This window comes from Microcebus murinus, chromosome 14, assembly GCF_040939455.1.
Source record: "Microcebus murinus isolate Inina chromosome 14, M.murinus_Inina_mat1.0, whole genome shotgun sequence".
NCBI classification, from domain to species: domain Eukaryota; kingdom Metazoa; phylum Chordata; class Mammalia; order Primates; family Cheirogaleidae; genus Microcebus; species Microcebus murinus.
The window spans coordinates 46,076,274-46,102,570 of record NC_134117.1 but is presented as its reverse complement, the minus strand read 5'-3'; the positions used below and the strand labels follow the sequence as shown (position 1 = coordinate 46,102,570).

Below are 26,297 nucleotides of genomic sequence, written 5' to 3'. Positions count from 1 at the left end.
GGAAAGTTGAAAGCATTTCCCTAACAACTGGAACAAGATAAGGGTACTCACTGTCACCATGTCTATTCAACATAATACTGGAAGTTCTAGCCAGAGCAATTAGGCAAGAGAAAGAAATAAAGGGCATCCAAACTGAGAAAGAGGAGGTCAAATATCCTTATTTGCCGATGATCTCGTATCTAGAAAACCCTAAAGACTCCACCAAAAGGCTCCTAGAATTAATAAATAAATTCAGCAAAGTCTTAGGTTACAAAATCAATGCACACGGATCAGAAGCATTTCTATATACTAGTAACAGTCAAGCTGAGAGTCAAATCAAGAGTTCAATACCATTTACAATAGCTGCAAAGAAAATAAAGTACTTAGGAATATACTTAACCAAGGAAGTGAGTGATCTCTACAGGGAGAACTACAAAACACTGATGAAAGAAATCATAGATGACACAAACAAATGGAAAAACATCCCATGCTTATGGATTGTAAGAATCAATGTCATTTAAATGCCCATGCTGCCCAAAACAATTTACATATTGAGTACGATTCCCATCAAAATAGCAACATCATATTTCACAAATCTAGAAAAAATAATCTTACACTTGTATGTGGAACCAAAAAAAGAGCCAGAATAGCCAAATCAGTCGTAAGCAAAAAAAACAAATGCAGAGGCATTACATTACTTGACTTCAAATTATGCTACAAGGCTGTAGTAACCCAAACGCCATGGGATTGGTATAAAGGTAGAGACTTTCAGCAGTAGAACAGAATAAAGAACCCAGAAATAAAACCATATAGGTATGAGCAACTGACTTTTGACAAAGCAGACAAAAACATGTTATTAACTTCATAAACAAGGTTATTTGTTTACTTTTTTTCTTTTCGAATTAATTATATTTTTTGGATATATCATGTTTCCTTATGCCCCTTCCCAATTCCCAGTTGGTAGTCCCACCCCAAGAAGCAGTTGGTAGTCTCACCCCAAGAAGCAGCCACTGTTCTGATTTTCTTCCACTTTAGGTTAATTTTGACTATTGTAGTACTCAGTATAAATGGAATTATACAGTAGAAGCTTCCATATAATACTTTCAAAATTCATCATGTTATAACATATATCAGTTATTTTTCCTTTTAAATAAGTGTGTTCTACCATATCCCTTTTTCTAAAGTGTTGATTCTTTTCTGTTATTTCTGCCTACTTTTAGTCTCTTGCCAATCCATTTAGGTATTTGTTTTTTAAATAGTTTTTCTAGATTTTTAAATTGTTTTCTGTAGGAGTTTCTCCAATATGAGCTACTCTGCCATTAAAGAGGAATTTGTTGCATCTTGATCAAATAATTTTTAGTTTTTCTACTTTATGGAATATCTTGTTTTCTTTATGACTTGATATGATCCATTTTCATGATTGTTTCATTGGCTTTTGAAGTTATATTTTTATCAGAGTATAAAGTTTGTCACATATGTTTAAAAGATCTGTGTTAATGACTATGATTTTAAGGTTTTCTATAGGCTTATTTATTTTTTGACCACTTGAACTGTCATGTACTGAAACAAGTTAAAATTTTTTCTTTATTAAGGTTTTGTTATCTTTACCCTCGTATCTTTTGTACTTTCTGCTTTATAAAGATGCTATGTAACATTTGGTACCTTAGGTACTTGTGTTATATTCATTGTCAATTGTAGCGTTTAGCATTATAAAGTGTCCTTTTTTTCATTGTTGTATCAGGTAATGCTTTTGGACCTGGATTCTACCTTGCCTGATGATAAGTTCACATTCCTCTTTTCTTATTTGCATTTATTTGCATTGATATTTCTTTACCCATCTCTTTATTTTTAGCCTTTCTGTATCGCCTTTGAAGGTGTGTTTCTTGTATTGATATTAGAGTTGGGTTTTACATCATAAGCCAATCTGAAAATCTCTTACTGAAGGAATTAAATCCATTTATATTTACCTACATAACTGATATATCTTATTTCAGCCAGTCAGGTTCTTTTATGTTATGCTAATTATGTGTTATAAATTATAATCTTTTACTATGTGATCTATTTTCTTTACTTTTTTTCTTAATTTTGGAAGAGTTTTATAAGTCACGGTAGTTACTGTTACTATAACTTTATATAAAAAAGTTTATATACTGATAACTGTATAATGCCTTTACTTCTTATTTTTCCCTTACTTAGGCTTCTTCTATTTTTTTCTGCTTTAAGTGATATTATTTTTTTCTTATCATCTATATTGAGATCAATGAATTTATTTTATTTTCCCCTTTCTCTCTGTTTTACATTTTAAAGTTGTGTTATTTTTACTTTGGTGGAATGGATCATACTTATATTTTCACATTTGTTTTAGTCTTTGATCTGCAATTAAATATGTATAATGTTCACTACTTATGCTTTTATTGTAATTTCCAAAATCATCTCTTTTGGAAGAAGCTAGTAAATTCTTCAAGATGAGCATAATTTTCTTCATGTTCTCACATGTTTAATGTGGGTTTTTTTTCAGTATTGCTACTTAAAGGATAACTCGGCTAGTTATCAAATCCTTAGCCAACATTTTCTTTCCTTGAGTTTCTTGAAGACTTTGCTCCATTGTTGTCTTGTTATTGAGAAATCTGATCTTTAATTTTCTTTTCTTTGTAAATGACTTGTTCTTTTTCCCTGGAGACTGAAAGTGGTTTTCTTTATCTTAAAGTCTGATTGTTTTACTGGGATATGTGTAAGGCTGACCATTTGGCTCATTAAGGGCCCTTTCAATATGTGGATTAAGTTCTTTTATTTCAAGAAAGTTTTCTGGGATTATATTAGTAGAATAAAGTATTAATTCTATCTCATTTTTTCTTATTTAAGAACTTTAGTTACACATAAGTTGGATCTTCTTTACTTTTATTTCTATCACTTTCTGATCTTTATTAATACTTTATTTCTTTTTTGTTCTTTTGGTTCTTTTCATTCCCATTCACTATGTCCCTTAGTATACTTTCACTTCTATTCATCCTTGAGCACCTTATATTTTAATGTTCATTTCAGAAATGGTTTTATTTTTTCCATTTTCTTTCTTTGTTCTTTCATCTCATTCTTTTCTTTCTTTGTATATCTGCATATTGTTTACCCTTTACTAGTGTGAGGTTTTAGATTTCAGGTTTCTGGATTTTTCATATGTGCAATAATTTAACTGCACTTAATTCATTTTGGAGTATTGTGTTAAAGTTTATATTTGTTTATATAATTGTGTTTATATTTTGTGGCGGTCAGGTTGGTAGAGTGTTTTTATTAGCTGAGGAGTTTTGATTCTTTTATTTATAGTAGTTTTCTATGGATATTGGAGTCTTTTGTTGTCCCTAATGAAATATGTAGGATTTTTCTGAGCCAAGTGATGAGCAGTGGAGTGAGAGTTTGCTAGAAGGGCTTACATTAGTCCCCCCCTCCCCTTATCCATGGAGGATATTTTTTTTTTTTTTTTTTTTTTTGAGACAGAGTCTCGCTTTGTTGTCCAGGCTAGAGTGAGTGCCGTGGCGTCAGCCTAGCTCACAGCAACCTCAAACTCCTGGGCTTGAGTGATCCTTCTGCCTCAGCCTCCCAAGTAGCTGGGACTACAGGCATGCGCCACCATGCCCGGCTAATTTTTTTTTTTATATATATATCAGTTGGCCAATTAATTTCTTTCTATTTATAGTAGAGACGGGGTCTCGCTCTTGCTCAGGCTGGTTTTGAACTCCTGACCTTGAGCAATCCGCCCGCCTCAGCCTCCCAAGAGCTAGGATTACAGGCGTGAGCCACAGCGCCCGGCCCATGGAGGATATGTTTTAAGACGCCCCGTAGATGCTTGAAACCTTAGCTAATACTGAGCCCTATAAATACTATGTTTTTTTTCTTACACATACATACCTAGGACAAAGTTTAACTTATAAATTAGGCACAGTAAGAAATTAACAACTAATAATAAAGTAGAACAATTATTAATATAATAATATACTGTAAGAGAAATATGAATGTGATCTCCCTTTCAGAATATTTTACTGTACTTATCCTTTTTCTAGTGATGATGTGAGATGATAAAATGCCTTCATAATGAGTTGAGGTGCATGTTATAGGCTACTATTGACCTTGAACACAAGCACTGTGATGCCTCAAGAGTCAACCTGCTAACACAAACGAATACTAAGGGATGAGTAGCATATATGTGTAAATACACAGGATAAAGGGATGATTCACATCCTGTGAGGCAACACAAGATTTCATCACACTGCTCAGAACAGCACACAATTTAAATCTTATGAAAGATTGATTTCTAGAATTTTTCACTTAATATTTTCAGACCATGGTTTACCGTGGATAACTGAAACCATGGAAAATGAAATCATGAATAAAGGAGGACTACTGTACTGGTTTCTTAGTTCAAGAATGTTTTCTATTATTGGAATTGTGAAGAGCAGTTTCTTTAATAAATGATGTCTTTTGGGATGTTGGTTGATTTTATTTTTACTAAGTAATAACCATAAAAGAAATATATGAAAATATAGATAAGCCCACTCTATTTCTATTACTTTTGTATTTAAAAAATTATCAATATTTATATCATCCTCCTGAACAGTACAAGGTCTGTAAAACACTTTAACTCTGATAACTCCTTAAATTTATAGCTGTGAATTTTAGCTACATCTTTTTTATCCCCTCAAATTTATTTTTATACAATTTGCTTAGATTTTTTTCGACATTTTTAAAAATAGGCTTAGAGGGAGTACAAGATGAATTTCATTACATGTATATACTATACAGTGGTGGAGTTTGGGCTTTGGGCATAGCCATCACCCAAGTAGTGTACATTGCACCCCATAGATAATTTTCACCTCCCACCCTCCCCCCTCCCCATTTTTAAGGCTCCATTATCCATTATATTAATACTACTCTGTGTACCCTTGTGTAGCCATAGTTTAGCTCCCACTTATAAGTGAGAACATGCAGCATTTATTTTTCTGTTCCTGAGTTACTTCACTTAAGATAATGACCTCCAGGATCATTCAAGTTGCTCCCAAATCCATTCTTTCTTACTGCTTAGTACTACTCCATGGGGTGTGTGGGTCCATGTGTATGTATATGCACCACATTTTCTTAATTCATTCATCGGTTAATGGGCACTTAGGTTGATTTTCTCTTCTGTGATACTAATTTGTTTCTTGAGGTTTTTAACTTCATTTGCTTCATTCTTTTCCCCGTTCCCCCCTTTTATACATAAGGATGCTGAGGCTCAGAGGTTAATGACAACTCACATAACTAGTTAATGATGAGTGAAATCCAAACCTAAGTTGTAAGAGTTCAAATCTACTGCCTCTCCATTAAAATGATCTTATCCTTTTTTCATTTCATTCAGTAGTCCCTCAACATTCATTGAGTTCTTGTGTTCTTTAGAATGTGCTGAGCTATATACCAGGGACTGGCGATACAGCAGTGAACAAAATAGACCAAAAAAAAAATTGCTTGTACTCATGGAGCTTACACTTTAGCAATAATATCATCCATCTGCAACCCCACAGCTTACCCCACTCAATTCATCTCTTCTTAACCTCTGAAATTTTTTATTTGGCTTTTTAAAAATAATAGTAACCAGAATCATTTATAGGACTTAATTATGTTTGTCATTCAATATAATTGTGATTTTTTTAATAGTGCCAAAATAACTCTAAGAGTTTTACATAATTATTATACTAGTTTCTTATACTACAGTTTCCTAGTTTATTGCTTAGGTACTGTAACTTAAAAAAAGAAACAGTATAGGTTAGAAGTGAAAATTGTGTACTCTTAGTATTCTGTAATAAAACATGTACTTAAAGACTTACTGATTTTATTTTGTAAACTTTATATCGTTTGGTGTCTGTTGAAAAGAGTCCATTATATCACGTTTGGAGTAGAAAGCTCATCTTCCCAATTTAAGATACTTACAAAGCCGTTAATTTTATACCTCATAGTTCTAGGATAGGTTAAAATTCCATGCTAAGCATTTCTGGGTGTTTTAGCTTTCACTTATTTTCATAAGAGGTAAAGGATTTTATAACCTTTCAAATAGAATCCCATTTAGAATTTTTACATTACATTAGAAAATGTAAAATACATTCATCATTGTGCTGTTTCTCATAATAACTTGTTAATTTTGGCAAAGAAATGCTATTTTAAATCCCCATTTGAAGTAATATAAAATAGGATACTCTGTATTTACTCAGTCAATTTTAATACAGATTTTTGAGCAACAAAGTGGCAGATTGGCACCCTCTGTTGGTCATTTTATTTACCTACAGACAGAAATATAAGTAATAAAACAAATTAAAAGTTTATCTTTTATGTTTATATCTATCTTTTGAATTAGCATTTAAAAGACTCACCAAAATAATGCTCTAAAAACTGGCTTCATATGAATAAGGTGCACTATCATTTAGCGGCGCTTTGTTTCAGTAATTTTGCGATTATTGGTTTTTCCTCAGGCTGGCTCTCTAATTCTAGCATTTAGAATTGGTGTTAACATTGCAGATTTTCAAACACGTATTTATTTAACTGTAGCAAACTATTAGCTACAGTAGCACATTATTAGACAGATAATGTTTATCAATTTTTTGTTAATTTGGATTAATTAGAAAAACATCACATTTTAGTGCCCTAAATAACAGTTTGGGGACTTATTTGGATGAAAGAAAGATAATTCAAGCTTCAGCTTCAGAAAAGGCTATATTACTTTAGTTCTCATTTTTTTAAAGATAGTTATTCTGTAAAATTATATAATTAATAGGATTTATTTATGGCTTGATAATATTTGTGTATAGTAAGTTTGCTGACTAGTCCTGGAAATGCCTATGCAAATAATTTATAATTGCAAGAGAGAAAGCTATACTCTGCTAGGTAGTTGATTGGGTAGTTTGGAGGAGGAAAAAAAATTTTTTTTTTTTTTAAATATTCAGTAAGTTTGCATTTGGTAGTTCTGGTATTTCAGAATTTCATTAGCCTGCCAAAGCCTCAAATTTAATCCAATTTAATAATACCCAATGGATCTTTAACATAATCTATGACTCATAATCTTGAGTATTCCATAATAACTCAAGTTACTGAGAGCTTCCTTATATCTTTGTCACTGAAATAAGTATTTTAAGAATTTATGTATGCATTGCTCATATAGTTTTTAAAAAAATATTACTTACAAATGCCTTCCAACTATGTTTATATTGTATTTCTTAAAGCAATTTGAAGAAATTGAGATTTTTGTTTGATTTCTTATGGGCTTTTCAGTATATGATTTTACCAAAATATGTAATAGACTATTCAATTGAACTTTTCATTCTATGATGAACTAATAATAAGCAAAGTAATCTTCTCCAAAATGACAAACTAAACTTTAATATAAAATGTTGAACTTGGCTCTTTTTTAAATTCATGATTTAATGAAACATTATTTTGAAATAATCAATGAGTTTTTATATTTTTCATGGAGTAAATTTCCTAGTTAAATACTAGATATAACTGTAAAGCAATTAGATAGGATTCTGAGAATATTTGACTTTAAATCTGCTATATTATTTTAGTCATCATAGTGTATGGTTCTATTAATACCATGTAAATATCATCAAAACTTACCAACTTTGGTACATTAGTAAATTAATTGAGCTCATTTGGAATATACTTCACTTATGATACTTACAAGTTTAATTCAGTAAGGGGGTAAATAAAAAAGTAAGGCATATTTTATTTTCAAATTTGGATGCATGATAATGCATAAATAAGTAGTCTTTTTTACAAGCCTACTGAAAGCAGCGAGTTGGTGTCATCTTCTGAAAATTAGATAACTTCAAACTCCCACCTTATCTTTCTTCAAAAGCCCTCATAGACTCAAACAGTATTCAAATGGAAAGTTTCCATCTTATCACTTATTTGAAGTGCCTAATTAAATTAGCTGTCAGTTAATTGGCCAACCAAATTAAATAGAGACAAAAAATACAAAGAATACTCTTGGAAATATTACTCTAGAAATGGAACACTTATCTCCAAATGCAGATTATTAGGAAATAGAATATTGGGGAATAAGAGTGAGATTGTTTTGATCTAGTAGGAGATATCTATTTTGAAAGTTTTTTTTTTTATGGTACTCTAGTATATTTTAACATATTTGGAAGTATCTTATATCCTCAGAATTTCCTTTGAAACTTTTTTTATTGTCATGACATTATTTTCCTCTTTACAGAACCACTCCTTCCTTTTCCACCTTAGTTACTAATTTATTATTTTAGTATATGCTTAGTTCTTTGGAATTTGGGGCAATGAAATATGATGTTGCATATAAGTATATGGCAGAGAGTAATTTTTTGAATAATTCTAAGATTTTATAAGGATAAGGTACTCTTGGACAGCATGCATAATTGGAAAGTTTATTAACTTTTTCAGGTCACTATATCTAGTAAGCTAGAAATATAATTTATAGAATAGTGGTCCAAGATATTACACTTCTGGGGACCTGGATAAATATACATTTTGTTTATAGATGCAAGAGATCACAAAAGGCTTTTATTGTAGAGTAACCAGTATACAATCATTAGGGAACATAAAGTTTATGAAAAATCAAACAGAATGGCTCTAAATATTTCTCTTAACTGTCTAGCTGTTGACTAAACATCTTAAAGTTTGAGTCAAATAGTTTATGTTAACTGGAAGTCATTATTATTCATCAATATGTGTTTGCTTTTTATATTTAGGCATTTGTGAAAGACTTAAAACAATTGCTTATTAGAGAAGATCTTTTTTTCATAAAGCTTTTTTCTTTTGACAGTAATGTGAATTTTGAAAATAAGGAACGAACAGCATGTAAAGGAAAGATTGCCATATCAGGTATGCTGTAGATAAATCATTTTCTATTGCTGAATAAATTCTATAAAATAACTCGAGTTGGTAGGTTTTGTTTTATGCTCTCTGCTTTCATTCTCTTCATTTTATTTTTCAAACCTGTATCAGAATATTTGTTTGAAAACAGTTTTCATCATTATGCTCTACATTTATGCAGAACTTTACAATTTGAAAAAACTGTTTCATACATTACACATGGTATGCAGTTTTTTCTGTAGTATAGCTTTTTAAAAATAGTTGGGATATGCTGGAAACTCAGACTTGTGGGAGGAGGGGAGGAAAGGGCATTTATTGAAACCTTAATATCTGTACCCCCGTAATATGCCGAAATAAAAAAAAAAGAAGAAGAAAAATAATAGTTGGGTTAAGTGTTCTTATTTCCTACAGAATCAGGTTAAGTGACTTCCTGTAAGTGACTGAGCTGGACTACAAACCCAATCTTTTGACTCTGTTCCTTTTGTACTGAGAAGCTTTAATGTTTGTATAGGCCAGAAATTCCATAAGGGTTTGAGCCATGTTTATTTTGTTCATCACTTTATACCCAGAGGATAGCACAGTGCTTGGCACATAGTAAATGTTCAGGGAATATTTTACTGGATAGATAACTGTTCTCCGTTACCTCCAGGATAAAGAACAAACTTTTTTCTCCAGTTTTCCATCCTGACCCAATTCTTTTTCTAGCCATATCTTTCATTACTCCCATATATAAGCTGTTTGCTTTCGGCAGCCAGTTCTCTCCTTGGCCTGTCAACACACCCCATGCTTCTGACACCAAATTAGCTTGTGAAATAACTACATTTTCTTCTAGATTTGTTTGCTCATCTATAAAACCTTCCGTATCATTCCAGTTAAAAATGATGTTTCCTTTCTCTGAATTTGTAATGCGGTTAGGAGACTCTTTACCACTAGATGGCACTTATGCTGTGTAGTCTCAGTTTCTCCAAAGTGTTAAGGAAGCTAAAGACAATGGCTTGGCGATGCCACAGATTGAAGTGAATACATGGCTGACTCATGTGTACACTAGTTAGATAATGCACTTTTATAAATATTGTCTCATTATTATATTGGGGGAACAACAGTATGTATCTCATCAGCTTTAGGTAATTAAACTAGGTTATTTCATTGGCTAAAAGCCTTGCACTAGGGTTACATTTCAGGCCCTGTTATCCAAGGAACTGTTCTCAGTAATGTCTTTATGAATAAACAAAAATGATCATACAGGAAGAATAGACCTGCTTTTTACAAAGGACATAAAAACTGGCCAAACTCAGAGAAATATGAATAGTATTATCCTAAGAAAAAAATTCTTTAGAAAAATAACTGGAATATATAAAAATCTGTTGCTTGATTTATAGTCATTTATATTTTTATCTTTCCAATGATAAGACTGAAACAAAACATGTATTATACCTCCTTGTATTCTTCTGCTGCCAGACATATTACTTTTGCATTGTTCATCATGTTTAATACAGTTTAACATGAATAAAGTATTGTAGATATTTAAAGGAGAGTTTCTAAAAATAATTTAATGTCTTTCATTTCTTGTTTTTAATATGATGCCATTCACTATACAAATGAGATATGTTAAATTGCTATTAAAGACTCAAATGCCATGATAGAGTCAACATATTGTCGTTTTATAATAAATAATTTATTGACAGCAGCAATTCATGATATTAGTATTAACTGTACATTTAGAAGGGGCCTTAAGTAAAAGCTTTTTAAAGAAAAAATGTTTCCTGACCACAGTTACTGAAGTGTAAAAATTGAACTTATTTCTGCATGTGATCCTTTTTTCCAAAAGATCATTTTAAGTTAGGGAACTAAAACTCTCAGAAAATGGAATATTTATATATTTTCTTTTCATCTTTGCCTAGACTTAATGATCTCTTATCTGTGTATTTGTGAAAACAAAGAAAATAAAAAACAAATTCACCTTTATAAATCCATTTTCTTTGGATATTGGGATGAAAATGTGACTTTTGACCAAAATGTATATTTGCAACAAAGATTCATAATGTTTCTGAGATTACATCTATAGCCAAGAAATACCTGGGTTTACTATTTCCAGCTTCACCACTCACTGACAAGATCTTTATAAAAGTAAAAAGAATAATTGAGATTTATTCTGATTATTTTTGCCAAACACCAAATATTTACCATATGAAAATATAATATTTACTGTAATTACACTGTGGTAATTGTGTCTGCTTATTCACTGACTGCTAATTCAATGACTAAACCAAATCAGTTCTGATGAGTGCCTCCATTTTCACTGTTGAAAACAGTAGACTTCTAGGACCTCATACCATCAAGTTAGCCATCCTACTATGGCTCTTTCAGTTTACCATGAAGTCAATGAAGACATTAAAAAAAGACAGGTTAAGAGTACTGTGAACTAAAACTGAGTCAGCCATTTATCAAAATCTGGAAGGAACTTTTATTATTTTGTGCTGAATTAAACATAGTTGATAGATTACAAATCCTTTGCCGTCTGAATAGTACATGACCGTCTGGGAAATAGATATGAGATATCCACCTTCTCTTGTGTAGATGACATCTACCCTCTCAGTTTAGGTATGGGAAAGGGCAAGGCTGACTGACAGGTTGTGGGTGTACAGCAAAGGAAGTGAGGGTCTATGTTCCTCCCCTGATAGTGTAAATAGTTAATGCCACCATAACAGAGCAAGAACAGCTGTGAACAAAAACAGTTGTGAAATGAAATTAGTCAGCAACTGTGGTCAAGCAAGAAGAAGTGGGATCGTTGACAGGATGTTAGCTAAATCATAATTATAAAACAGTTAAGCATTGCCATTAAAATCAAGAAGAAAATAACAATGTTCAATATGTCAGTATAGTTTACACAGTTTTAGCAATTCTCACTAAAATAATAAAAATAAAAGATGAAACTGTTGAAAAGGAATAGGTAAATTGAACATTGAAGATAATAGATTGCAGACTTATAAAATGTAAGGGAATTTACTGAAACACTATTCAAATTAGTAAAGAATTCAATAAAAGTGGCTGGATTCAAGATAAATATACAAAAAGTGGTAGTTTCTCTTAAAACCAGCTATATCTAGTTAGAAATATAATGGCAAAAATGATCACCTTTATAATAAAACCAACAAAAAATAAAAACATTAAACACTCAAGAATAACCTGCCTTAATAAAAATGTAAAGGTAAATGTATCATGCTACTCTGTATAAAGACAGAATATTAAATAGTTATCAGTTCCCAAATTAATTTGGATAGTAGAATACTTAAAAACATTTGGGGAGGGGAATATTGACAAAATAGTCCTGAAATCCACATAAAGAAAGTAGCAAATGAGATTAAGATATTTTCAAAAGGAAATATTTCTAACAGTAAAGTATATTGTAAAGGTCAATAGTTATAATAGTATAGTGTTGGTATTAGGATAGACAGTAATTGATAAGTGATTCAATGAGATCCATAAAACATAGATGAGGAACAGCCATTTACTCAGAATGGCATATATGATGAATATGGCATCATAAATCAGGAGAAGGATATATACATGGAGGTAGAACAATTATTTTTATAAGAATATATTTTATATATTCTTAAAATATATTTTATATATTCACCTCATATACCCAAAATTTGTATAGATATTAAATAACTTTTTAAAGTACAAACCATATACAATATCTAGAAAATGTGCCGTTAAATAGTAACACTTTATTTTGGCTTTAATGATCATAATCTGTTATGCAATTCAGAGGCTCATGTCACTGTAAGAAGTAAAACTTAGCAAAATTATTACATGTCATTTCTTTTTCCCTTCTTTATAGATATTCGAATACCACTAATGTGGAAAGACTCTGATCACTTCAGCAATAAAGAACGTGTGTATGATTTTAATTTATAATTGAAATATTTTCTTTAGTGTATAGTAAATTTATGATTATTGGGAAAAAATGCTGCTTCCACACTGAAAAAAATTGATGTCATTTGGCAGAATAAGCAGAATCTTGCTGAACAACTGAACTATTGTTTTCTGATTTTAATATAAATATGTAGCAGTCACTTGATACTAATTAAGATTATGCATATCTAATGTACTTTTAGTTGTTAATAGGAACCTGTGCAAAGATAATTAAGTTACGGATTCAGTGTCGGGTGAAGGGAAGGGAGTAGTATGGAACAAAAGAAAATGTTTAAGGAAAAGATGGAGGCAATATTTCTCTTGTTTGACCAGAATCTGGAATATCTTTTCTGCCTTATTTTGTTACTTTAGATTATATTTAACAGGATATAAAAGGAAAGATTTGTGGTTTTTAGCTTGATCTAATTTTTTTTCCTTCAGCATTTTATGGCTTTGTAGAGTCTTCACAAATCCATGTATTGCTTAGGTCATAGAAATTAACCTCAAATGATTTCTAGCTGTTAGAGGCAAAGCAGGACAGATATGATAATCCTTTATCTTTCTTGTCTATTGTGATAGCTTTGTTCCTCATACTTTAAAATCTGAATTGTGTTACGCATAATTAGTTTTATGTGAAGAATTTAAAATCAGGTTAGTGTTTGTTATTCAATTAGGAAATATAATTTACAAAGGAATACATGTGAGAATTAAGTAAATCTTTCTTATTATTAAAGAGAATAAGTTTTTCTGAAGAGATACATTTTCTCAATAGTGAGGATTTAGGCCTTTAATCACCTAATACTTTTTAAAACAGCACCAAAATTAAAAGGCCCAGCAGCTGTGTTTTCTGTCTTTCCATGTCTAATTTTTATTGGTTTTATTTGTTTGTTTTTGTAAGTGCTTCTCTTGCTGTTAGTTTGGTGGAAAATATTTTGCCATTGTGAATATCCCTATTAACCTCTTCTAATAAAAAAAGTCTTTTTCTTAAATCGACTTGGAAACCAAAATCACAGAGGTAATATATATATAACAAATTTGCTATTAATTAAAACTTAAAGAGTTTTCTAGAAATAAAAGTTATGAATTTGGTGGTTTCTTTAGGCTCCTAAGAGGCTTTATAATTAATTCTATTTCTGATACTTCCCTGTTTACTTCTGTTCTATTTGGATAAGGTATTCCTATATACCAACAGCAAAATCACTATTACGTTAAGGATTACAACATATAATGTATGAAAATAACCTATTAACAAATATTTAAGCTAATTTTCATTGTCAAGTAGATGTTAACATAATGTCATGATTTATATGGATTGTTGCTTAAAATGTTTTTCTTCTCTAGGATCTCAACGCTATGCCATTTTTTGTGTATTCAAAATGGGAGCCAGGGTTTTTGATACTGACATGGTGATTGTGGATAAAACAATCACAGATATATGTTTCGAAAATGTAACCATATTGTAAGTATTTTTTTAATCTTCAGAGAATGAAAATCTAAAATTCTACTTTTTTAAAAAGGAAGTCCTAGTTATTGGGTCTTTAATTCTTTTTGAAGCATTAAGATTTTTAACGGTTGATTTTGAAAGTTACTTTGTTCAAAAGAAGGCCATTTCTACATTTGTGATTTTCTGATATAAAATAAAATGGAAATCTTATGATTAGTATTGTTAGTAAATATTTGACTCATTGGACATAACTTTTAAAATTTTATATAAATATTTATAGTTCATTATTGTTATCCATTATCCACTAAGTTATGAATACAATAGAATTTTCTTGAATATTATTTGATATAGAGTAAAATTGGGCATAAAATAGGTTCTTCCATTTCATATAGGAGATTTACTTACAGAAATACTAAAATAGTATAACAACTTTATAAGATAATACTAAAGTATATTCTATAGGAAAAGCACTTTGGTAAAATTTTGGAGTGTTCTTTTTCTCATGGTATACTACTTTCATGAACTCAAAACAATAAAAAAAAAATAGGTGATCTTCAGGGCTATTTTTATTGCTCCTGTTCTTTTACAGGCTCATTTTATTGTGGTAATAATAGAGAACCAGAATGAACTCCTCAGGTAGCCATAGAAATCATTTTTAACTAACATAAGTTTTTCCTGGCCTCTTTTCAAAGGTTCTTGGGGCTCAGTCAATGTGGGATTTGTATTCTTTTCAGGCTTTTAAAGACACTATCTTTGTATCTAAATGTTAATAGCTAATAGACTACTAAGACAAAATCAATATACATGTTTTTTGCATTTTCAGTTATGGAGCTAGACAGTTGAGATATCAGCGAACTAGTTTTGCCACTCACATGACATCAAAAAAACTACAGCAAACCATATTTTGTAACTTCTGGTCCAGTGTCCCATAGTAATAGTATATCACGAAAAATAAAATGCATTGTTCTGGTTTATAAGCGGTAATGCAGACCTTCTTACAAGCTGTATTGAACCAAAGAAATTTATTTAGGGTCCAAAAATATCCCCAAATGCTTATATAATTGAGGCTAACAAATATTTTTTTTGTAAGTTATCTGAATAGATTTATTTCCATTATCAACTACTGTTGTGAATTTTTTCTACCAAAATTACCCTGTTAATGGGCTCTTTTCTTCCCATCACTTTGCTATTGTTGGTTTTTACCACAAAGACGAAAATCAATTTTTTTTTTCACCCTAGAGAAAGAACAATACGAGTTACTTGGGAAGACAACACATGATTTATAATTTTCTAAAAATTCTGTAAATATTTTAAATTATTCTAAAAATAACTGCTGACAAATGTTGTAAATGTTTAAAAATGTGCTTTTTGTTATGATGATTGTTTTTAATAAGTATTCAATATTTATGAATTTCTGGTTTTCCTCTAAATATTGAGACATTTGTTAGTCATTACCAGGAATACTGTATGTTTAAAAGTTGCCAAATAATAAACTATAAAAATATCTAGAATTATTCCTTGGATTTAACCAAACTATAGATTGGCCATTTATATCTTAAAACGTCTGTGCTGAATTTTTAAAATCTCTGAGACTTATGGATATTCCATCTGCAGGCAACATCTGCTGCTGATGGACCTCTTTTGCAGTCTTAAGTATATTTTATTGTTAGCAACACCACCACAATCTTTTATGCAAAGGTAGTTCATTGTGTATGAAAAAGGTAAACCCAATCTTAGCATTTGCTAAAATTGCAGAATTTCTGCATATTGGTTTAATAAATTTATATTGAGTACCTTCTACATTCCAGGTACAATGCTAGGGTAAGAATACAAAGATCACCAAGATAGCACCCACCCTCAAGGAGTTCATGCTTTGAAGTATATCCCTTCATATGGTTTTTATGTTTTGTTTTTCGCCATATATGACAATATTCTGAAATGTTGTTTGTAGTTATTAGGTACAAAAGAGGGATGGGGTGGGGGCACAGTGGTGAGTAGACTATAATTGACTCTTCATGAAGAATAAATGAAAACTAAAGTTTCAGGAGATTCTGTTTTGGAGGAATAGTTATTTTAGGAAATTATACATATAGATTCCTTAAAAATAGTGATATTAAAGGAATGACAATGAGAAATAGTATTGGCAACAAAATGACCAGAGCATTTTATTCTTTCACTTTAAGTAATATACCTGTAGATATTGGTTAAATTGAGTTAAGATTCCCCTAGTTATGAAGCTGATAGCTCTGAAACTTGCAGTGACTCTCTTAGTCCATTTAGATACTAAATAAATGGAAGGAGATTCTTTCTCCTTAACACATATTAACATAAAATTTCAAATGCTGATTTTATTTTTTCTCATAAACTTTGCATCTATTGAAGAGATTTTGCAGTCTTCTCTGAGCCTCTCGCAATCTTTTATGTATTTATTTTTATAATAAAATAAATTTTGTTTAGTGTATTTGTTTATAATATATAGTATTATAGATATTTTTGTATACAATATAGTTTACAACATAATGTTATGGGACACATATAGATAGTAAAATGGTTACTAGTTATTATAGTGAAGCAGATCAACAAATCTGTCATCTCACACAGTTACTATTTTTGTGACAAGAGCAGCTAAAATTTAATAAAAATTCCTAATATACAATTTTATTAGTTTTAGTCTTCATGTCCATATATCTCTAATCTTTTTCATCCTGTATATCTGCTGTTTTTTGTATCCTTTGACCGACATCTCCCCACTTCCTCCCATGCTACCCCTGCCCATGGTAACCACTATTTCATTCTCTATCTCTGTGTATTTGAGCTCTTTTTTATTCCACATATAAATGAGATCATATAGTATTTTTCTTTCTGTGTCTGGCTTATTTCATTTAGTATCCTCCACGTCCATCCATATTTTGTAGCAAATGGCAAGATCTCCCTTTTTAAGGCTGAATAATACTCCATCATGTGTTTTATTTTCTTAATCCATTCATTCATCCATAGACAATTATTTTCATATATTGGCTCCTACAAATAATGCTGCAGTGAACATGGGAGTGCATTGTATATACTTTCAAGGTGATGATTTCATCTCCTTTGGTCATAAACCCAGAAGAGGGCTTGCTGGGTCATATGATAGTTCTATTTTTTAATTTCTTTAGGAACCTCTATACTGTTTTCCACGATGGCTGTACCAACCTCTATTTCCACAAACAGTGTACAAGGGTTACCTTTTCTCCACACACTCGCCAGTTTATCTCTTGTCTTTTTGATAATAGCCATCCTTATGGATGTGAGATAATATCTGCTAGTGGTCTTAATTTGCATTTCCCTGATGTCAAATGCTGATTTTAAATGTTATGAAAATATCTAAGGATGTTATAATTCTGTTTTCTACTGAGATAAATTTCTAACATTATGAATGCCATTGTTTTTAGTAATGAAGCAGGGCCAGACTTTCAGATAAAGGTGGAAGTGTATAGTTGCAGTACAGAAGAATCTTCCATAACCAATACACCAAAAAAACTAGCTAAGAAACTTAAAACATCTATAAGTAAAGCAACAGGAAAGAAAATAAATTCAGTGCTTCAAGAAGAGGATCATGAAACATGCCTGCCCTTCAGTTCTACTGTTTTGTAAGTTTTCTAATACAATATTTATGGTGACATAATATAATTATACATTTGTGGTATTTTAAAGTTTTGTATGATTTTATATGGAAAAACATCCTGAAGCAGAAACAGAACTTGGTTGATATTTACCCAGCTGAAGTATCCTTAATGCCTTACTTTAAAAAGGTAGAAAGTTTGTTGACAGAGTGTTTTTAATGATTTGGAATTCCAATACAGGATAAGTGTCTCTTACCCGTAATGCCTGGGACCAGAAGTGTTTCAGATTTTGAAATTTTTCAGATTTTGGAATACTTGCATATACATAATGAGATATATAATGGGATAGGACCCAAGTCTAAACATGAAATTCATTTATGTGTCATATATGCCTTATACACGTAGTGTGAAGGTCATTTTATACAATATTTTTAACAATTTTGTGCATGAGGCAAAGTTTTAACTGTATTCTGTCACATAAAGTCAGCTGTGGAATTTTCTACTTACAGTGTCATGTTGGTGCTCAAAGAATTTCAGATTATGGAGCATTTCAGATTTTAGATTTTTGGGTTAGGGATGTTCAACTTGTATCTCCCCAGAAAGATGAAATGTTTTTCTTGAAAAGACTACATATATATGTGTATGGAAGTATTTGCTACATATCAGTCTAATTGAATTTCTATATGTATGTCATGCTTTATTCTTATGGATTTTTAAAAATATTTTATCTCTTTTTAACAAAATAACATTATCATACCTAACAAAATAAAAAATAAGTACTTAATATCATCTAATATCTACTCTATATTCAAATCGCCCAATTCTAAAAAAGTCCTCTTGTGATTTGTTTGTTCAAATCAGAATCCAAACAAGGTCTATGGTGTTACATTTAAAGTGAATCTTTTAAGTTTCCTTTAATCTGTTACAATTTCCTGCCCACTTTTTTCTTGTCATTATTCATTGAAGAAACTAGGTCTTACAAAATTTCCCATATTTTGCATTTATCTGATTGCATCTTTGTGATCTTTTTCAACACTTTTTTTTGGCCTTTATATTTCCTGTAACCTGGTAGTTAGACCTAGAGGACCAATTAGATTCAGATTCTCTTTTAGGGCAATAATAATTCATACCATTATATGTACTTTCTACTACCTTCGATTAGGAGGCTTTGTCCTACTTCGGGTAGTGTTAAAATTGATCAGTGGGTTTAGGTGTTGCAAGCCTGTTCCATCCATTATAAAATTCCCTATCAATCTTTTATCTAATGGTTTTAGCAGCCATTGCTGATCATTTCTTATTTCATTATGGATTATAATTTGGTTACTTTCTAAATCTGTCGTGCAGTTTTTCTTCTAAAGCAGAATAATGCAAAGAACTTTTTCTCTGGATACAACTGCAAAAAATTGGTAGAGAAAAAAGGCAAGAAAAAATACTTGATTCTTACATTCACCAAATTTTAAAACAAGTTGATACCCTAGCAATCATGGAGGTGATCAATGTTGTTTTATTTAAACTCTTGAATTTTTATATATTTGTATTTCAGTCTATTATAGTTATATTCTCTTTGATGCCCAAATTGTTCATCAGTGGGAAACTTTCAAGCTGATTTCTACATCCTTTTGACACAACCTGATTTTGTTAGTTTTTTTGCTTTCTGACACAGTAAGATGTTCCCTCTTCATCCTGTATTTTTCTGCAGGGGCTTAAATCACCATTTCTCCTGGTTTCTTTCAGACACTTTCTTTAAACATTGCGTTTGTTTCTTCACAAATAGTTTTATGTTTATGTTTCTTTGGAACACTGTTGATCAGGCTGCATTCCTAGAATTTCTTTGTTTGTCTTGTAGAGTTGGCTCTTCAGCACGTCAATAACTTTACTGTAATTATAAAAAGCAAAATATTTTAGGTATAGATCCTGGAAATGTCAATCATTAAAATGTAATTGAATTACTCCTCTCATGTCAGATATATTACATGTGAAATATGCCTTGGCACTCTAGCATAGTGACTTTCAATCTATTTTGATTGAGATTCATGCTAAGAAATACATTTTACATCATGACTAAGTGCATAGTTACATAAGGAGGTAGATTTTATAAAGTAATACTTAACATAATTACTATTTACAATAGAGTATCAAGCATTTTCTTTATTCTATTGCTTTCCATTTTTAAAAAATACTGTTTGTGAATCATTTAGTTGATTTCATGTTATATGTATGAATGGGTCCCAATCCACAGTCTGAAAAATACTAATAGAAGATGTAAGTCTTTCCACTACAAACGTCATTTAAAAGAGACAAGGGACCTTTAATTTTTTTCTTTTAGATTTATGACCATCTTAAATACTTTTCTACAGTAAGATTATTTCAGAGATTTGCTGGAAGCTATTTTAATTCAGCCCTAAAGTAGTGGAATTATTTCTTTTTGATGATTAGATAATTCTATTTCCAGATTGAAACAAATTTTAGAACAGAAAGAAACCTTAGAGGTAACCACCTAATTTAGTAATTAAAAAATTTTTCAAGCAGTGAAACTCTCTATTTTAAAAAATTACAGGACTAGTAATTTCTATTATCCAACTAAGTGATACCTTGGACAAGTTACATTTTTCCCTGGGCCTCAGTTTTCTCATGTGAAAGGTAAAGATGCTTAGAAACAGCCATTTCTTTTAGAAAGCTCCTTAGAGACATTTCCAGGGTTTCATGCACCTTTGAAGCATGTAAAAGCAATGAATGGACTTCTAAAATAGTTTAAAATTTCATTGTTTGGCAGTGAATACTTAATATTTTTATTCTGCCGTTTATTACTTGTGTCACCCAAGACTACTATCTGAGTTTTTGTTTTTCCCTCTGTAAAATGATACATGGCAATAATAATAATAATAAAATAACATCTAACTCTATAGGATCATTATGAGATTCAATAAGATAATTCATGAACTTGGAATAAAGTAAGCATTTAATAAATTTAGCATTATTATCATTATTGTTATTATTTTTACTGTTCGCAAACCAGTGCTTTTTCTAAGCCTTTTTTAAAACTCTTGCTGAATCTTCAGTGCAGAAATTTGGCATAGAATTATAAAACATAGCCATTCTGTTTTCACTTATAACCATGTTTATAATTTTATAGGAAGAGATCATCTATGTGATGTTAGAACCTATCTTTAACCAATATTTCTCTTTGAAGCTTAAAGGCATTTTTGAGAATAACATTATTGTATACTAAGTTCTTTTTGATAAAGAGAGGTATATTTATCTTAAGTGTTCATCGTCTTATTTAGGTTTTATCATTCTACTTGGTTTATCCCTGAATCTAAACACTGATTTTCTTTATGAACATTTCCCATGAAACTTGTATGCTATTTGCTTATTATACCGTTAAAGTTGGTCAATAGATAAGTTAAAATCTTTTATACCATTTCACCAAATCATGTTCTCCTAATACCAGCATTCTATGACCTTCTAGTGTGAATCCAGTTATACTAGGTTAACTCATAGTCCAGGACTGCTCTTACCTAATACTTCTTTAACTGACCACTTCAGCACCATGATAGGAATTTGAGAATAGCATTAGCAATCAGCATGCCTAAGGTGATCAATTTTGTTTAATAGTGATCTGCGTCAATGTGATGATTTCTGATATAGCTTTCAGTCTTTAACCAAAATGGTCACATATAAAACAATACATATCTTCCCTAGTAATATGACGTGTGACCAAATATAGCTGTTTTTCCTGACAAGTGTGCATTTTTTTAGACTAACATTTAAACTAGTCATTTATTTTTCATAACATTCCATCTCCTCCAAAAATGTTATAACAATTGGCCTATTTGATAGAAAAAAATGTAGCTGATTAAACTTTTGGGAACTCAATATTAGGGTTGGCTAAAAGGAATGAGTGTAATGTTTTAGAAAGAAAATGTTATCCTGACAAGAATGTTTTAAAAGTGAGGTCATTGTTGGTTTTGGAAGCATTGGCATTGTAATTAGTCATGGTTTAAAAATGAAGTTACTTGAAATACCATCATAAAGTATTGTTTGATCTGAAAGAAGGCAGCGAACATTTTTGGTAATTCTTAGTATGCTCCCTGATATGATTCATTTATTCATTTTATTTGTGGAATTTCCTAAAATTTCCTTAACTAGCACACTAAAATTTCCTTAACTAGATTTTCCCAGTGCCTCTAATAGCTGAATTATTAATAACTGTTTTATGTTCCTTGATAACTATGTAGTACATTATTCTTCATTGTGTAAAATATCCATCATTTTAAACAGTCATCTTATGAAAACTGGTAGAATTGACAGTGATTATTTTACTTGACAAAAGATGTATTAAAAGTTTTAAAAATAAGCCACCATACGACATTTTAAGTAAGATTGAAGTTACAAAATAAATATCCTAACACTTGTCTAGAATAAATGGATTATTTATGTTTTTAGGAACAATTTGTTAAAGATAATGCAGTTTGTAAACATAACTAAGAAATTATTCAACTACTGCATATAATAAATTATTTATTCTTTGCAATGATTATTTAGCAGTTATATCCTGTGGTACATTCAAAGGTTAATAAGTCATGGTCCCTGTGCTCAAAAATTTTTGCAGTAAAAATGTGGTCACTATATATCTGTTTTAACAGAAAAAGTATCTTAATTTTAAGATATTTCTTAATGAGGTATAAAGGCAGTATGGTGTAGTGGGTTCTCTTTCCAATATACCTCTTGCTAGCTACAGGCAAATCAGTCACATTCTCTGAATATCAATTTCTTCATCTGAAAATGTGGACCCCAAAATATCTGCCCTGCCTAACTCAAGTAGTTGTTTTGAACCTTAAAAAATATATTGCTTGTCAAAGTACCTTAAACTGCACATATTGCTTTGCATGCAATTGATTTTCAGGGATGGTTTTCATCCTGTTACCACTTTAACCATGTTAATTATTTCATTAGAAAAATAATATAAACTTGGGAAATAGAAGCTAGAAGAGAAAAAAAGTAACTCATGGTTCAACCACTCTAAACCACATACCTTTTATCATTTTGAGTTGATATTTTCCAGTCTTTACATAATTATTTTAATGGCCACACTATCTATTAGCTGGCTATATCAGTTTATTTAACCATTTTTTGAGGAAGTTATCAATACCTTTTTTTGTATTGTCATTTTCACATGTGTCACTTATTGGAAATAGAGATAAATATCTTACATATTTTCCTTAAATTAGTTAAGGAAAAAATATTGTAGTCACAATCATTTCTTAAAGCCTGAGAAAAATTTTAAGCATATGATTTGGCCATTGCATAATTGTAGCCTATTCTGCCCCACAAATTGCTTTCTAAACATGCTCTCTTCTGTAACCTCCTGTATCCCCTCTCTACTCGTCATTCATAGCTGATGACTTTGTTTCATGTATCATTGATATTGAAGTAATCAGAAGAGAATTTGAGTGTCCTCCATCCATCAAATCTACCAGCCTACCTGCATCCATATCTATGTTTGCTGTTTCCTCCCTTGTGAACTGCCTTTGCCTCATCTAAGGCACATCTGCTTGTATACTAGATCCCATCTTCTCAGTTATTCAGAGATAGGATCCTGCATATGTTTCCTTCTCTCCTACATCATCAACTTATCTTCTGTATCATTTCCACAAACACATAAACATGGTAAAATGCCTCCATTTCATAGCCATCTTTTCCTCTCCTCCCATTATCTCTTAGACTGTTTCAGTTGGCTTCCCTCATATTACCTCCATTGCATCCTCAGAAGTTTCTTGTCAGGGTCAACAGTGGTCTACATGTTGCCACATCTAATGGTCATTTATTAGTGATCTTCTTCTTAGACCTTTCAGCATTAACACAAATGATCACTCTCCTTGAAATAATTTTTTACTTGCCTTCTAGGATATCACATCTTGGTTTTTCTTCTATCTCCATGACTATTTGTTCCTTGCCTAACATCTCCTTTGTTCATCGCTCTTCAAGTTAAGCTTAAATGATAGAGTTCTTGTGCCCCAGTATTTGGTCCTTGGAATTGACTTAACTTTCTGACTTGATTAAATTTGATCTCTATACTAGTAATGTCCAAATTTATTATCTCCAGACCTATTCCTCTCCTAACTCCAGACTCATATATATAGCTGCTTACCCTATAATGCATTTAGATATTTAAAACAATCTCAAGCTTACTTACCCAAAACTAAATTCTTATTTTATGTATCTATTTCCCTCTCAGTCTGCCTCATTTCAGTTAATAACAATTCAATTTTTCTAGTAGCGTGGACCAAAAGCCTTGGAGATATCCTTAATTCTTTCCTTTTACATCCCATGTTCACATCAAGTCAACTTTGAGAATATATCAGGATCTTTTTTTTTTTTTTGGAGACAGAGTCTTACTCTGTCACCAGGCCGGCTGGAATGCTGTGGTGTCAGCCTAGCAACCTGAAACTCATGGGCTCAAGTGATCCTCCTGCCTCAGCCTCCCAAGTAGCTGGGATTACAGGCATGTGCCACCATGCCTGTTTAATTTTTTCTGTTTTTAGTTGCCCAGCTCATTTTTACTAGAGGCAGGGGTGGGGGGTTCTTGCTCTTGCTCAGGCTGATCTCGAACTCCTGACCTCAAGTGTTCCTCCCGCCTACGCCTCCCAGTATGCTAGGATTAAAGGCATGAGCCACTGAGCCTGGCCAGGATTCTTACCATTTATTTATATCACAACTCTACCACTCCTACTCTATCCCAGTTCCGCAGCAGCTCTTGCCTAGTCAATTGCAGTAGACTCCTAGGTGGTGTCTCCATTTTTACTCTTGGCACCTGTGGTCTGTTCCCTACACAGCAGCCAGAGGGCTCATTTAATTATGATACAAGTCAAAAATCACAGAACATGCCTCTGCTCAAAACCCACCATTTGCTTCACATGTCACTCAGTAAAATCCAGTGTCCTTATCATGCCCTACCAGGACTGTGGTGTGTAGTGTGTGCCCCCACTTACCTTTTGGGCATCTCATATTACTCTCTCCCTCACCGTACTGTAGCCACTCTGACCTCCTGTGGCTTTTCAAACATACTTAGCATATGCTCACATTAGCCTTTATACTTATAGTCCTCTGCCTGAAATGCTCATTCTTCTGTTCTAATGGCCCATTTCTTTCTTTCAGAGCTTTGCTCAAATGTTTTTGCTGATGGACCTTGTTCTCCTTTATTCATCTGAAATAACACTCTCCCATCACCTTCGTTCCCTTATAATGCTTTACTTAGCCTCATGGATCTGATAAAAGTATATATTCATCTATGTGTTTTTCTTCTTTTATAAGAGAGAAGGACTTCCCCCCCCTCCCCCATTTTGTTGACTATTGTAGCCTCAGCACCTAGAACAGTGCCTGCCAAATGCAGGCAACTCTTCTATTTATTGTCAATAATCGTTTTCTGAAAATAACATATTCTCACTAAAATGCTAACCAGGAGTCTATTTCCCATTATCTTAATTGGGAAAATTGCTAATGCTTTATCAATTTAAAACTCTCATCTAGTTCTCTAAAATATAGTTCCATAAAACCTATATGTAAGGGACAAATTGTCGTGTTGAGATAATGCTTAACATATTGCATTTTGATAACCAAACAACTAATATAATTTTTGGTTTTTGGTTTTTGTTTTGAGAAGAGGGTTAGGAGGCAAACAGGGCAGAAGGCAGACAGAGAGAGGACTAATAGAATTGTTAATTGGCAATTTTATATCTAGTAATAGTTACTTTTCCATTATACTTACTGTTCTCAATTACTTTCTTTCTCCATAGTTTTTTTTTTGAGACAGAGTCTCGCTTTGTTGCCCAGGCTACAGTGAGTGCCGTGGCGTCAGCCTAGCTCACAGCAACCTCAAACTCCTGGGCTCAAGCGATCCTTCTGTCTCAGCCTCCCGAGTAGCTGGGACTACAGGCATGTGCCACCATGCCCGGCTAATTTTTTATATATATATCAGTTGGCCAATTAGTTTCTTTCTATTTATAGTAGAGATGGGGTCTCGCTCTTGCTCAGGCTGGTTTTGAACTCCTGACCTTGAGCAATCCGCCCACCTCAGCCTCCCAGAGAGCTAGGATTACAAGCGTGAGCCACCGCGCCCGGCCTCCATAGTTTTTTTTTAATACTTTCTTAACTTTTTGGGGGCTCATCATGTAAACACTAGGCAAAAATAAGAGCTAATTATGCGATTCACTGTAGAACTTGTTCAAGATAAGTGAATAATAGCAGAGAATGTTCCACACTAGGTGTGAGGCTTGTGCCTCTTGGTTCTAGCAGCAGTGGAGATTTATTGATACTTAGTAAACTTTTCAAAAAATCTGACATTATACCAATTGTATTCAGGATGTAACTTGAAATTTTGCTTATGCATTTTGTTGTAAAAATTTTATGTTAAGATTTAAAGACAAAGACATAAATTAAAACATTGGGTATTAAGAGATATCTTTAGGCCGGGCGCTGTGGCTCACGCC

At 31.9% G+C, this 26,297-nt stretch overlaps 1 protein-coding gene across 1 annotated transcript in view; it reads left to right on the top strand.

The window, feature by feature from the left end:
• RTKN2 (rhotekin 2) overlaps positions 1-26,297 on the top strand; it is a 76,682-nt gene that overhangs the window by 14,170 nt on the left and 36,215 nt on the right. The window contains exons 3-6 of the mRNA XM_012762746.3: positions 8,795-8,853; positions 12,689-12,742; positions 14,104-14,221; positions 17,638-17,835. Of these exons, the coding sequence (XP_012618200.2) occupies positions 8,795-8,853; positions 12,689-12,742; positions 14,104-14,221; positions 17,638-17,835 (429 nt within the window). The remainder of the gene's footprint in view (positions 1-8,794; positions 8,854-12,688; positions 12,743-14,103; positions 14,222-17,637; positions 17,836-26,297) is intronic.